Below are 14,961 nucleotides of genomic sequence, written 5' to 3' on the forward strand. Positions count from 1 at the left end.
CGAGATATCCGCTGGGTTTAGAGTTGTACCCGCGGTCGTGCCCATGGGCACAAACTCAAACCTGTATCCGCGCCCACCGAGTTTGGTATCCACACGTACGCGGATATTTTGTACCTGTTGCTATGTTTATGCAAGCCTATCTAGCTAGCTACTTGTTTGACTAGTATACAATGCAAGGATGCACCGGAAAGCTTCGGGTAGGTTGGCAGTGTTAGGCTGGCGACGGCAAAAGGGCGCGGGTGAAATGAGGAAGCTTGGCCTGCCCGCTTTCTCCACCCCGCACTGCTCATGATGCGCGCAATGGAAACGGGGCACATGCTAGTGGCGCGGAGCACCGGGGCGGGGGGGAGCGTATAATAAGCCGGGATGGATGGATGGGCCAGATCTGCTCTCCTCCTCCCGACCTCCGTTTGTTTCCGGGACAGGCAAGGAGGGCAGAAACGCTGTAGCTCTCTGATGGCGATGCCATTTTGGCAGTAGCTTTTTAGCTCTGGACAACGCTCGCTAGCTTATGACAAGAAGCTAGCAGCTAGCTAGCTAGATGGCTGCGCTGAGCCGCGGGGCGGCGGCGGGCACCAAAGGCGGCGGCGGCGGCAAGCAGGTGGGGAGCAGGGTGCTGTTCGTCACCGTCGGCTGCTTCCTCTTCTTCCTCGTCTTTCTCCTCTCCGCCCGCCCCGACGCCGCCACCGTCCTCGGCGCCCGTAAGTGCTGCCATCTTCGTGCATCGTCTCTGAATTGCCGTGGATTAGCACCGTGAACTAGTGAAGAGGCGGTGTCGTTGAGCTCAGACTCGTCGTCGGGTGAACTTGTGCTTTCAGGTCGAGGCGACGTCCGGCCGCGGCAGCGGGTGGGGAGCCACGGCGACCTGCAGCGGAGCGCCGAGCAGAGCAGCGGCATGGCAGCCACGGAACGTACGTTAGGCTAGCTAATCGTAGCCTTCTTCGCTCAAATTCTTGTCTTCTTCGCGCGATCGCCTTGGTTGTGAGGCTCCCTCTTCGCCAGCCTTTTCTTCAGGGGCCGGCGGCGCGGTGATCGGAGCGGAGAGGAGCGACGACGTCGAGAGAGATGCGGCGCCGGAGGACGCAGAACGTGAGAGCAACGCCGCCGCCGCCGCTACTCCCAACTCCGACGAGGGAGCGGAACCACCGGGTACGTCTTCCTCCTCGCGCGAAGTGCGTGGACGCTAGTCCAAAAGTGCACGGACGGACGCAAAATTTTGACCTGCAAGGCCATTACAGCCGCCGAGGACGCGGACCGAGACAAATCCTTGCGGACCGCGGCCGCCGTGCAAACGACGCCTCCTCCGCACGGACTTCCAGGTGTGTTATTGTTAACCATCGAGTCACGCACCGGAAATTCCGAGAAAAAATTATAATGTTCTTCCAATCCCGATGCACATTAACGGCATTTATCATGTGGGGGATTTGTACTCTTCTCCAGGGGACACCACGACGCGTGCGGATGCAGCGGACCGGCAGCGGCGGCCGCTGTGCGACACCTCCGGCTTCCGCGCCGACGTCTGCGACCTCGCCGGCGACGTCCGCTTGGATGCCAACGCGTCGGCTTTCGTCGTCGTCGTCGATGACGCGGCGCGCAGCGCGGGCGGGCAGACGTACAAGGTCCGGCCGTACCCGCGGAAGGGTGACGCCACGAGCATGGGCCGCGTCACCGAGATCGCCGTGCGGGCGACGGCCGGCGCCGGCGCGGGGGCCGCGCCTCGGTGCACGGCGACGCACGCCGAGCCGGCGGTCGTGTTCTCCATCGGCGGGTACGCGGGCAACCTCTTCCACGACTTCACCGACGTCATCGTCCCGCTGTACAGCACCGCGCAGCGCTTCCGCGGCGACGTGCGCCTCGTCGTGGCCGACGCGGCCCCGCGGTGGCTCGCCAAGTACGGCGCGCTCCTGCGCGGGCTGTCGCGGCACGCGCCGCTCGACCTCGCCAAGGCCGCCGCCGCCGGGGAGGTGCACTGCTTCCGCCGCGCCGTGGTCGGCCTGCGCGCGCACCGGGAGCTCATGATCGAGCGGGAGAGCGGCTTGGACGGGGGCGGGATGCCGGACTTCACAATGTTCCTCCGGCGCGCGCTCTCGCTGCCACGCCACGCGCCCACGCGCCCCGGCGGCTTGGTCCCCGCCCGGAAGCCCCGCCTGCTCATCGTCTCCCGCCGCGGCACCCGCCTGCTCCTGAACACCGACGCCGTGGTCCGCGCGGCGGAGGAGGTCGGCTTCGACGCCGTCGTCCACGAGCTGAGCGCGGGCAACGGCGACGACATCGCCCGGGCGGGGCGGCTGGTCAACTCGTTCGACGCGCTGGTGGGCGTGCACGGCGCGGACCTCACCAACATGGTGTTCCTGCCGCCGGGCTCGGCGATGGTGCAGATCGTGCCGTGGGGCGGGCTGCGGTGGATCGCGCGGCTGGACTTCGGCGAGCCGGCGGAGGCGATGGGGCTCCGGTACACCCAGTACGAGGTCGCCGTCCACGAGAGCACGCTCAAGGATAAGTACCCGAGGGACCACGAGGTCTTCACCAACCCGACGGCGCTGCACAGGAAGGGCTTCACGTTCATGAGGCGCACGTTCCTGAACGGCCAGGACATCATCGTCGACGTCGACCGCTTCAGGGCGGTGCTGGTCCAGGCGCTCGAGAACCTCGCGCAGTAGGTAGCTGTTGTGTGCGCCGCGCACGCATGTGTAGTTTGTACACAAGGATATGTGTCGATACATTGTAGATGGATGTCTGTATGGTCACACAGGACACAAAAAGGTGACCGTAAGAATGGTAACAGGAGCCTGAATCGTCATGGCTAGCTACATACTACTTGGTAGGGATGGCAATGCACAAATTATACCATGGATAAAACACCAAACCCAGGCCAAACGGGCAATGCCGCGGGATGATATTGGCTCGAGCAACGGAGGATAACTGGGGTTGGGGTCAGCACCGTTCACGGGGTTAGCGTGGCGGCGGGCTGCAGTGGTGGATACAACGGCAGTTGCTGCTGAAGACATGAAGTAGGGCATGGGCAGTGAAGTCACATGGATCAAGATGAGCTCGCCTCAAATTAATAGCGTTGTGAAAATTGTCGGGAGGAGGAAGAAAGCTTAGAAGTAGGAGTAGGAGAATACTAGAATATGCATATGATGATTGACATCCTTTCTCACCGAATTAATGACTACCTCTCTCATCGTCACTTTCCAAAATCACCTATTTCTTAGCTATTATTGATTTGATATCCTCGCTACCTTATGAGCTTACCATGGACCGTCACATCCATCGCAGTCGTCGATGGCACCTGACTACCTATCGCTGATAGTCTTGTCCACCAACACTTTATTCCCAAGCTGGCTTGTTTTCCAAGGGAATTCCTCTAGGATAGCAACCATTCAATACTTAAACCTAACCCTGAACATTGAAAGTAAGATGATGGCTCGCACATGACACCTAACCATTCAAAGTTGAAGATGACTTTGATGAATGTCACTCGGTGTGTACAGTATATGGGCCTTGTGTACAGTATATGGCCCTGTTATTTGATCACCTCAGTATATGTAACTTCTTCGAAACACGGTATATGCACGCATATTCACCTCAATATATACATGCATCCTATTATTTGATCAAGATACCGGGCCGGTAGATCTTGAGACCGATGAAGTCATACATATGCCATGATGTTAACGTGTAATGCTGTTTACTAAAATGACACAGTCTAATTTACGGCACGTGGGTCTGTGTATGCACGTGAGGGACAAGGGAGAAGGAAAAAAGACGAATGATGTAAGCGCATGCATGCAAATAATTTCAAAATAAAATGATCGTAGTCTCAAAATCGAATATCGAAATCAAAATCCAATTACATAGTTGTGTTTGTTTCAATAAAAGCTTCAAAATAAGATCTCACACAACTATATTTCAATGATATATTTTTTTGAGACAAAATAACTTTTAGTATATTCTAATTTGCTTATGATATTTGCAAAATTTGTTTATGGCTTTACAGAATGTTGCTTCACATGCCTGAGTTCAGTCAAGTGGATATTGGTGTTCATGTTGTGAAGATAGATTGTTTGGTGTTATTAATGGATAAGGGTAAACAACTTTGCTGCAGGTGAATGTATATTGCATGATTAATATTAGGCAACTTTAGTAAATCAGTTGAGCATTTTAACTAATTTATTTTGGTATTTTTTCAAAATACATAAAGCAATTTGTGTGTTTTTGAAAAATATTGTCAAAACATATACAAGTAGTAGGTCTTGTTTTGAAGGTCTCTTCGAAAGAGATACAATTGTGCAATCAAAATTTAAATTTGATGAATGGTTTAAGAATTACAACTTTTTAAATTTTAAAATTGTTTAGGGGTGGACAGTAAATTTAGACTGCCGTGCAAGAGGACAAACCTAGCAAAGTCATTACCAAGAAATAATTAACCACAAATACGAACATATGTGCTGAATCAGATGTTTAAACTTGAATGCACATGTTCCACCGTAAGAAATCTATCACCACCTAAACTACAATCAGCAACACCTACTCTGATGCGTGAGGTCTCGAGCGCCCAGAGCAACACCACCTGAAGCAGTTGAGGTCGATGGTGATGTCTTGTCCGTTCAAGTGCATGTGCCTCATGAACTTGAAGCCCTTCTTGTGGAGCGCCGTCGGGTTGGTGAAGATCTCGTGATCTCTTGGGTACTTATGATTAGGAGTGCTCTCATGGACAGCGATCTCGTACTGGATGTTCCTGAGCCCCATCGCGTCCGGCGGTAGGAACATCATGTTGGTCAAGGCCGCGTCGAACGAGTCGATCAGCCGCCCCACCTGCGCAATGTCGTTGGCCACGTCCAGCTCGTTCACGACGGCCTCGAAGCCGACTTCCTCCGCCGGGCTTCCTTCCCGTGCCACCGCCGGGGCGCGCGGGCGCGTTCCGGGGCGGCGAGAGCGCGCGCCGGAGGAACAGTGTGAAGTCCGGCATCCCGAGGCCGTCCAGGCTGCGTTCCCGCTCGATCATGAGCTCCCGGTGCGCGCGCAGGCCGACCACGGCGTGGCGGAAGCAGCGCACCTCCGCGGCCGCTGGCGGCGGCGGCTTTAGCGAGGTCGAGCGGCGCGTGGCGCCGCAGCGACAGCCCGCGAAGGAGCGCGTCGTGCTTGACGAGCCACCACGCTCCTCGCCGGATCTCCGCTCGTTCTCCTAGCCGCCCGGGTGCCCCTGCAGTGTATGTTTCTCCTTGAGTCCTTGGTTCTATCCTCCGCCACAGCCACGCCGAGCCGCCATCCTCGTCGTCGCAGCGCCGAGTCTCTATGCCGGCCGGCATCCATCGTCGTCCCCGGAGCTGCTGCAGATGCACGGACAGAACTGCGGCGGGCAGTTTCCGTTGCCGCACCAGAAGGCAATTCCATGGCGGTGGAGCTCCCTCTTTTGCAGAAGCGAGCGAGAGGGCGCTGGTGGCTGATGCGGGGGACAGCAAGCTTCGCCGCACCGTCCGTCATCGTCATAGCCAGGCCGCCGGCCGTTGGTAATCTTTCCATAGCTGATTTAGTTGCAAAAATGTGTTCTTGTCATTTGCCGGAACCGGAGAGACAAGACCCGCGGTGGCGGAGGATTGGGGCCAGAGGATTTGCCGGAGTACGAAAATGGAGACGCCGACAGCGGTGGATCAGAAGTCGCAACAGGTCGTCTCCTCCGTGCTCCGTTAGTCCGTTCGCCTAGTTCGAGTTCTGGGCAAGAATTTCATGCACGGAGAAGCGATACTCCTGCCGGCGGCCGGAGCACGAGGCGGGTTCGAGGAGGTCGGAGCCGGCCATATCGATAGGGATGGCGATGTAATAGTTTTCAGAGAACCCCCTGACTTGGATAATCGCGATCCAATTATTTTATAAAACCCCCTTTTATTTTCAAATACCCTCCTGAATCGGATCGCGATTACTAATCGCGATCCGATCTAGGGGGTATGTGTAAAATGTATTTGCAAAATAGCCCCTCGTCGGTCGTTGCTCCCAATGGCTGCCTTTCCCGTCCGGCGACGGCGACGGCGGCCTCGCTTGGACGTAGGTAACGCGCTTGCGCTCCTCTTCCGGATCTCCGCTTGTCCCCATAGCCCGCCGGATCTCCTGCCGCGTCCCTTCCTCCTTGGTCCTCTCCTCCGCCACTGCCACGCCCAGCCGACATCCTCGTCCCCGTGGCGCCGAGTCTCCACGCCGGTCGCGGACGGCATCCAGCGCCATCCTCGAAGCTACTGCACGTTACCGGCAGGATCTAAGGCTAGCACTATTTGTCGTTGCAGCACAATAGGGCAAGTCCATGGCACTGGTGCTCCATCTGTGGGGCAGGCACGGAAGCTGGATGCTTGCCGCACCGTTCGTCATCGTCATGACCAAGCCGCTGGCTGTTCATGGTAATCTTTCTGTGGCTGCTCCAATCCAAGCGCAAAATTGGGGCGCTATACTATGGCAATTGCAATTTGCAGTTATGTTCCACTCATTTCCTTCAATTCAGACCGTGGAAGGGATGACGAGTTCATGATCCACAAGGGCAGGAAACAGGAACGTGTGCCCATCTCAGAGTCAGATCAGTCCAAGCACACATTCTCACGGGGACAGAACGGAATGATCCGCTGTGGACAAAGCGTTGTTCTTAATAATATGCTACTGTCAGATGGTGCCCAGATTTCCGTTTAGACATCAAGTCATCTACTGGTGGATGCTATGTGATGCGTGATGGTCCCCAGATTCAAGTTCCGAGAGCAAGGGATGCTGAAACTGAAGCATTTTAACCTGCAAGTGCAGATGGAGGGGTTCCCTGCTGCTCAGATGAGTTGTCGCCTGATGACAACAGAAGCCAAGGGTCTTCAGTTACAAGCAGAGTACTAGTGTCTATTTGCTCTTTTTCGCTTTGCAGAGATGGGCCTGTCCCGGGAAAACTCTGTTTCATGTTCTGCGTTGATGGCGCATCAGTACTAGAAAAAAGACTGATCGTAATCAGCACTCCAGCTCTTATTAAAACAAAGCGTAAAGTGACCACTTTTACCTCACTGGGTTTTTTTTCACCGTGAAGAAAAACATCATTTGTGAATTGTGATCGCCAAAAGGAAAAACATCATTTTTTTTGTCCAGTGATTTATAAGGTATAGCATTCATCCTTTTGTGATTTATTTGATTAGAAAAATAATCTGAACTAGTTTATATGGCTTATTTGGCATGACATTATGTGCATCAGTGCATGCCTTTAAATACTGAATAACCAACCGGGAGGCCAATAAACATATGCACGGTGAGATGTGTATAGGACTCTACTAACTAGTACGATCAAACTTTTATGGTACCTACCCGCCTCCTGCTTTGCTGAACAATCTCATGAGTTCAGTAACCAATCAATAACTAACATAAGGTACAACTTCAACTATGTTTTACTCCCACATTTCCTATTGTGCCAACCTGACTGTTTTACTGACTTGCCGTGCTGCACCATCATTCATTAGCACAACAGAAGTTACAATTATATGAACTTTGTGTTAGGACAAAAAAGAATTAACTGACAAAGAATGACTACATATGGTACAAGAAAGAATACAGAACTGGCACCTTTCTGTCACACTACAACTGAAGAAGATCCAGGGCCTGTAAAAGTGTAGGTCTGAATCTCCTGAGATTGAGCTTCACATCCTGTGTCATGAAAATGTCTGCCAATGCATTCCATCCTTGACCATGGATTGCCATGGGGTCCTTAAACACCATGTGGTCTCTGGGGTACCTCTGAGCAAGGCTGCTCTCTTGTTCAGAGATGTGGTACTCCAAGTACCTCAGGTTCATGCCGCGAGCAGGCTCCCCATAGAAGTTGGTGGCCATCCAATCCATCTTCCCCCATGGAACTATCTGAATCACCACCGCCTGTGCTGGGAGGAAGATCTGGTTGGTGAGGCCGGCGCCATGGACAGCTAGGAACACGTCACACGAGTTCACCATTGTTGCAAACCTCTTCAAGTTTCCCCTGGCTTCAGAGATGGTCACGTCAAAGCCTAGCGCCCTTGATATGGCTGCCACTTGACGAAGGTTCAGGAGCTTCCTTGTGCCTCGCCTTGATATGATCAGCATCCTTGGTTTCTTGCCGGGCTCTTCACCAAGGACTAATGATCTGGATCTTTTGAGGCCATAAGAGTGGCGCAAGAATCTTGTGAAGTCAAGCATTGAGTACCCCTTTGGGTTTCTCGTTGGATGCGGCCGAAGGATGAGATCCCTATCTCTCACAAGACCAAGAATTACTTCCTGAAAGCAGTGGACATCCTTGTTTGAGTCAAAATCAATTATGTCATAATGCGATAACCTCCGCAGCATCGGTTTGTACTTCTGAATCCACCACTGCTTGTAATTGGTAATGAAGAATTTTACCCGCCCTTTGAACCGAAAGGAAGTAAGATATAGTGGGATCAGCACATCTGACATGTCATGGAAGAAATTTCCAGTATAGCCACCAATGGAGAAGATAACTGCAGGGACATCGTGGCTAATGCTGCATTTGGGAGCATCATTTTCACTTGCAGCTGCTCTGATGCCCACTTCTGTTACAAGAGGTAGCAAGGAATCGTCACGGCGAGCATATGGCATAACATGTAGGCCTTCAACGCTTTGTTGCATTGGCATAGTAAGAGCAATTGATGAACTTCCTGGAGAAACTCGCACATCACCAGACATTTGGCAGATGGTTGGCCTTGCATAAGGGAAGCCTTCATCTTTACTCTTGTCATCACAATATACCTTACTCTTAGGCTTTGGGACTTCAATATATGCGGCTGGTGGAAAGGAATAATTCAAAGTTAGAAATCCTTTGCTTAGTATGTGCTTTACAAGATAACATGTAACTTTATAGATGTTGAAATTGCGCTGTGTTGCTATATGGCCCGATTGTATGGCAGAAGCAATTAGTATTGTGTTTCGTCATCTCACCTGATTGTCGAAAATTCATGAGAGAGTTTTCAGGAGGGAAACCAGACTTTGCTGAGGATACAGTCTCCCCTTCAATACCTGATTTATTATCCAAATCCGTTCGATTCTCGGGATTGCTGCTTTTAACTTCTTTATCTACAGAGGATAAATTTGAATTAGAAACAGTGACTGGAAGCAGAATGACAGAATACTTCTGATTTTTTTTAAAAAAAACTCATTCCCTAGAATGTATGCGTCCTGTGTTCTATAATGTATTGTAGTCAAACAATTGAATGTGTACAAGATTATCACAAAATAAAGCTAGGGTACAATATTTCAAAGAATTATCATTGAAGATCCACATACTAAGAGTTATACATATAACTTGGCTTCTTTTCAAATTAATCTCTTCAATTTCAGGCTTAGTTTTTTTAGAAGGAACATATACTGTTTTACTATCCTCCATTTTAAACGAGCATTAGGAAAGGCACTAGCTGGCACCTGGCATTGACAAACACAAGGTCCTTGCAAGTTTCAAGCACATCCCAAAACACTGCCCTGCCCCTGCTAGAAGCACCTAATGCCGAATCCTTAACGACACTGTACCACACTAGAATCTATCAGATAATGCATGATTGAGGGCCATACCAATTATACAACTGCAAGGTTGGCCCCAGTGAGAAGAACAGAAGATCCCAAACCTAGGCATGCATCATACAGTACTTTGATTGAACTGTCCCTGATCATGATGCAACCAATGTGGTCCAGTCCAGCACATTTTGGTGTCACTCACTCATAGCCATGCAAGCAATGATCTGGCTGGACAGAGGCAAAAGGGAAAGGAGAAGAAGGGTTTCTCGAGCTCAATCCTCACCTAATTCTGGCGAACTTCTGACAGGATCAGTACCAAATCTTGCAGGAATCGGAGCAATAGGCCCTGGAGGTCCATGTCCATCCACAGTGCCCCGCTGCAAGGAGCTCAGAGCTCCAGCCCCTGCTGGTACATGTACATGCAGCCTTGTTAGATAAAAGGGATGCAAAATTGAAGAGAACAATTTGAGAAAACGAAGAACATCAAGAATTCTTGAGGTGCCCCACCTCCAGCATCATCAGAGCTAACATGGTTTCCCTCGGCCAGATAAACTCCATCGCCAGCTACAAGTACAAGCATTTCAAGAAAAATTCAATCCTAGAGCTCAAGAAGAAGAGGCAGAGCCCATCTAAGGTGCATAATTGTAGGCTGGTTTGGCAGGTGATCTCTGACTTACACGAGACCCGTGACGACAGCGGCGAGAGGAGCCTGGCCGCGCAGATGCAGAGCACCGGGGCGAGGAGGCACGCCGCGAGCAGCAGCCTGCCGGCAAGCTGCCTGCGCCCGAGCTCCGGCTTGCCGGGGCTCCTGGCCGCGGCCCTCGCTCCGTGCCTCGGCTTCCTCTCCCACGCTGCTGCTGCGGCGGCGGCGGCTCTGCTCTTGCCGTGCTGCACCAGGGACGCCATGGCTCTCAGCTAATCATCAGCCGCGGGTTTTGGGGAGGGGGCTGCCGGGCAGCGGAGTAAAAGAGGGAGCAGTGAGGCTGTGAGAGGGGGAAGGTCGTGGGGAGGAGTGGCGCTGTGAGAGTGAGACTGCCACGTGTGTGGGTGGGTTCGTGCACAGTGGAGATCGGAGGCAGGGTGGAAAGCGACCATTATTTGAGCTCGCTTTGCGTCAGCTGATTTACTGTGTGTCTGCATTTGGTCAGCTGAGGTGGGTTCAGAAACTTAAATAGTTAAGACAGTGCCGAAGATTAGCGCCATGAATGGGCATTAGCATTAATACCTTATATGTTTGGTAGATTATTATTCACAAAACGGAGGATTCTCTTGGCAAACCTGAATCAGCTGTGACTAATTAGAGGAGCATCGTAATAACATTCTGCTCGCCGTTCTGAAATGGTGCATCAGTATGACAGTATGCGCTGAATGGCCAGCCCTGTACGCCACAAATGCAACGCCAATGTAAAGGCAGCCAGCAAGGCATGGCTCGCCTGTCGTCGACTCCTCGTCTCGTCTCGCGTGCTGGTCTGTAGCGGTCAGGTAAGGCTGCCACCTACTCCTGCGCCGCTACGCGGTTGCCCGTGCAGCGGCCGCCCATGTGAAGCAAAGCTTGCCACGAGCTGCTTGCCTGCTTTGCTGTTGCGGCTGCTGGGCCTCTGTGATCAGGACCCCTCCTCTGTCCTCATCTCTCCGCTGCACACAAACATCTATCGACGCATGCATGGATGATGGATCACTTGGGTCTTGGGGCTCAGAATTTTGGAAGGTGGCATGGCATCTAGAGTTCTAGGCTCATGTGAGAGAGATGCTACGTCAGTGTCGCGATTGAGAAGGAAAGCACCGGCGCCCATGATTTTGTTGTGCCAGTTCTTACTAAACAAATTCAAAAGATATGTGTTCGTGCATGTAGTAGTACTGAACAACAGTCCGAATTCAGTGCCCAAACAAACACCGCATGTACAGAACATACGTACAGCATGGAGCATTCCACTTTACAGGTAGAACGTGCGCTTCACCTGGTCTGGGCTCCGTCGCCAATTATTCTGTCCGTCGGAGAAGCTAGCCAACATGCCCTCCACTGTCGCGCCACAGTGCCTGTTCTTCTTGCGCCGCTCCTCGCAGCATCGTTGTCATGTGCCCGTGCTAGGCTGCTAGCACACGCCCGTAGCTTGCTTGCACGCATCTGCCGCCGCCCACCCGCTCTTGCATCGCGCTGCCGTTCTGTGCAGATCACCTACCAAACCTAACCTGGCGACAGCTTTGGTCAACCCTGGCGACCGACAGCTACCCCTCTGCTACCGGCCCAACCTCGTGGGCCATCTCCGCTCATGGGCTCATTTTGCTCCCTGTAGTGGGCCTCCGGCCTGGCACTTGCCTTATTCCCCTTAAGTTTCCCCGTGGCAAGGCTTTCTCTGCTTGTTCACATATGTTCACACAAAATGCAGATGCAAATGTCATGTAAACCTTCGATTTATAACTTTTTTCCTTTAAAAGAACACCAAAAAATGGAAAAGAATCGAGAAACCGATTGATCAAAGCCTACTTGCTAGAAAAAGGTCGTGTGAAATGAAAACAAACTGTACGCGCGGCATCCGGTGGTCTCTTCTGTCTGCCTACTGCCGCTCCCTGAGCAGCTCCATGGCCTTGCGGAGCACGGGCTCGAACCGCGCCAGGTCCAGCCGGATGTCCTGCCGGCCGAGGTAGTACTCGGCGACCTTCCCCCACCCGCTCCGGTGGATGGACTCGGGGTCCCTCACGGCGGGGTGGTCGCGCCCCAGCGTGTCCACCAGCGTGCTCTCCTCCACGCCGGCGGAGTAGGCGATGTACCGGAGCCCCATGTCCACGGCGGGCACGCCGAAGTCCACCTCCCCGATGTGCTCCATCTTGCCGTAGGGCACCACCTGGACGAACACGGCGCCCGTGGGGAGGAACACCGAGTTGGTCAGCCCCGCGCCGTGCACGCCCACCAGCGCGTCCGCGGCGTTCACCTCCCGGGCGAACTCGCCCACGTCCACGTTGAAAGGCGGGTCCCCGATCACCACCTCGAACCCCACGCGCTCCGCCAGGGCCACCACCGCGTCCACGTTCACCAGCTTCCGCGGGTGCCGCCGCGAGATGATCATCATGCGGGGCCTCACCTTCTCGTTGTCCTCGCCGTCGGCGCCGGCGAGCCTCGTCGGCGCGTCGCGCGGGAGGGAGAAGGTCTCGCGGAGGAACCGGGTGAACTCCGGCATGGAGTGGCCGAGCGGCTCCCGCGCCGGGTCGATGCTGAACTCCTTGTGCATGCGGATCCCCACCACGGCGCCCGGGAAGCACCGCACGCGGTCGTCCTTGTCCATGTCCACGATCTCGTAGCGGGACAGCCGCTTCAGGATGGTCCGGTACTTGCCGGCGTACCAGGGCTGGAAGTTCTCGACGACGAGCTGGACCTCGCCCTTGAACCGCACCGCCTGCAGGTACAGCGGGATCATGATGTCGCTGAAGTCGTGCCAGTAGTTGCCGGTGAGCCCGCCCATGGCGAACACCAGCGCCGGCACGGGCGACCGGACGTCGCACGCCGGCGCGTCGGCGGCCGAGGCCAGCTCCCGCACTGTCACCTCCTTGATCCCGGCCTGGTGCTTCCGGGAGTAGGGCCGGATCTGCCACTCCTGCGGGTTCGGGTTGCCGCCGCTCTCGATGGACGGCGCGATCAGGATGGTGCCCGCCGAGCCGCGGATGCGCACGTCGCCGTCCACGTCGCAGACGTCCGACGCCCACGGGCCCTGGATGTCGCACGCCGGCTTCTTCGCCGGAGCGCTCTCCGTCGGGATGCCATCGCCGCCGATACCGCTCCTCCGACCATCATCTGCATGGATGCATGAATGTGAATCGCTAGTGGCACAACTTTACTTTTTGGTTAGGTTCGGAAGCTTTCCGATGACGAAGAATCTGCATCCAACACCGTCTCTGAACGACCACGTTCCGTTCGAAAAAGTCGCAGTGACAGCAGGAAGTTTCAGACTGATCGGAAAGCAAAGCAATCCGAACAATCTTGTGTGTGTCACTTTTCTTCCAGCTTTATGAGAAGAAGATAAAGAATAGAGATGCCTCGGCAAGTACCTGCGACAAGCTTCTGGTCCTCTGTTTCTGCGTGGGCCTCTTCAACGTCAACGGCTGGGGGCTTCTCCTCTGCTGCATGCTGTGCCTTGGGAGGCTTCTCCTCTGCTGCAAGCTCTGCCTTGTGTGGCTTCTCCTCTGCCCATGGCAAGAGAAACAGAGATGAGAAAAAAGATTGATTTTTTGCTGAATTAAATTCATAAATTATTTCAGAGGAATTGGTGCGAGGTAGGAAAAGGGTTAGGGGCACAAGTTGATTTACCTACGACAGGGGCCTGCTGCCTCTTCTCCTCCACGAACGGGGTGATCGGCGACGGCGAGGGATGCGCGTGCCCCGGCGATGACCTCCGAATAGCTGCGAACACGAGCTCAATTCCCGTCAGTTGAAATTTGAAAGAATTTTGGAAACTAGGAAGTTGATGAATTTAGCTTGATGATGGTGAATTAACGTGCGAGTTATGTATCCATGCATGCGCCAGGTATTTGCAAGATGCTCAGAATTCTGAATTTTTTTCCTCCAAAAAGAAATTTTTTGCATGTTTTGGTTTACTCTTTAATCAGAAGTTCAGAACTATGAACGATTGTGAGTAAAAGGATCCAATGAACCATGTCATAACCGCAAAGTTCATGAACGGACACGGTCAACAAGAACCAACCGAAGAAGTAAACTTCGCACAAGAATTCAGAAACCAAGAAAATCCCTAAACTTTCTCGTGCTTGTCGGAAACCCATGCCACAGCAACTCGGCGAGCAAAGAACTCACTCACCGTTGGGCGCGGAGATGGCGAACTGCTCGGATACGGTGAAGTAGGTGAGCAGCACGAGGAAGAACCCCAGCAGGAACCCGACGCCGAGGTACTTCTGCGCTGCGCCCTTCACGCTCTTGATGAGCTTCCCCGGATCGCCCCCCATCTCTCCCGCGTCTCCGGCGCGTCAATCCCCCTCTTCCGCCTCCTCCCCTCTCGGCTCGCCGCCGGCTTCCGATCCCCTGTGATAAATACGCGACCCGCCGCGCCTGCAGGTGTCTCCGAGACGCACCAACTATGCTGACATGGGAGGAGAACCTTCCGAGAACTCTTCAATGGACCAGTTCTTGGGCGACGCCATGGTGTGCTTTATGGGGCTGTGGCTGCTGCCCTGACCCTGAGGGGGAGGACCTGGCCAAACGCCAACTCGATCTCCCTCGTCATGGCTACGTCTAAAAATTTATAATTAGACGTCTATTTACAAGTTTAAAACTGTAACAAATCAGTGGTTAGCTTAAATCTTCCTGATTGGGCTTATTGTATTGGGGATTTGGAATATGCCATGTTTTGACTAGTTTTGGAGCGGTTTGGCACAAGTTTTTTTTTAAAATTTCGTGTGAGTTGTGCGTATGATTGGGTGGCGGCATGGTGTAGGGCAGAAAAAATTCAA

General features: G+C 53.5%; 3 protein-coding genes across 6 annotated transcripts; 1 reads left to right on the forward strand and 2 right to left on the reverse strand.

Moving 5' to 3' along the window:
• Positions 1-380: 380 nt before the first annotated feature.
• Positions 381-2,810, forward strand: LOC112891858. 3 transcript variants are annotated; one of them, XM_025958850.1, is made up of 5 exons: positions 381-701; positions 819-911; positions 1,015-1,149; positions 1,239-1,319; positions 1,441-2,810. In XM_025958850.1, exons 1-5 carry the CDS (start codon positions 542-544, stop codon positions 2,658-2,660), a joined length of 1,689 nt encoding a protein of 562 aa, XP_025814635.1. In that variant the 5' UTR covers positions 381-541; the 3' UTR covers positions 2,661-2,810. The 3 variants fall into 3 exon arrangements, with proteins under 3 accessions (XP_025814635.1, XP_025814636.1, XP_025814633.1); XM_025958848.1 differs by having other exon boundaries at positions 383-701; positions 1,003-1,149; XM_025958851.1 differs by lacking the exon at positions 1,239-1,319 and having other exon boundaries at positions 382-701; positions 1,003-1,149.
• Positions 2,811-7,351: 4,541 nt separating this feature from the next.
• LOC112895925 lies at positions 7,352-10,535 on the reverse strand. Of its 2 annotated transcripts, none has more exons than XM_025963929.1 (5): positions 10,185-10,535; positions 10,015-10,071; positions 9,791-9,910; positions 8,938-9,072; positions 7,352-8,783 (listed from the first exon to the last, which is right to left on the reverse strand). In XM_025963929.1, exons 1-5 carry the CDS (start codon positions 10,411-10,413, stop codon positions 7,591-7,593), a joined length of 1,734 nt encoding a protein of 577 aa, XP_025819714.1. In that variant the 5' UTR covers positions 10,414-10,535; the 3' UTR covers positions 7,352-7,590. The 2 variants fall into 2 exon arrangements, with proteins under 2 accessions (XP_025819714.1, XP_025819713.1); XM_025963928.1 differs by having other exon boundaries at positions 9,791-9,913.
• Positions 10,536-11,378: 843 nt separating this feature from the next.
• LOC112895788 (protein O-linked-mannose beta-1,4-N-acetylglucosaminyltransferase 2-like) lies at positions 11,379-14,708 on the reverse strand. Its single transcript, XM_025963780.1, has 4 exons — positions 14,313-14,708; positions 13,808-13,900; positions 13,549-13,683; positions 11,379-13,294 (listed from the first exon to the last, which is right to left on the reverse strand). Exons 1-4 carry the CDS (start codon positions 14,455-14,457, stop codon positions 12,063-12,065), a joined length of 1,605 nt encoding a protein of 534 aa, XP_025819565.1. The 5' UTR covers positions 14,458-14,708; the 3' UTR covers positions 11,379-12,062.
• Between the last annotated feature and the right edge of the window lie 253 nt (positions 14,709-14,961).

This window comes from Panicum hallii, chromosome 5, assembly GCF_002211085.1.
Source record: "Panicum hallii strain FIL2 chromosome 5, PHallii_v3.1, whole genome shotgun sequence".
NCBI classification, from domain to species: domain Eukaryota; kingdom Viridiplantae; phylum Streptophyta; class Magnoliopsida; order Poales; family Poaceae; genus Panicum; species Panicum hallii.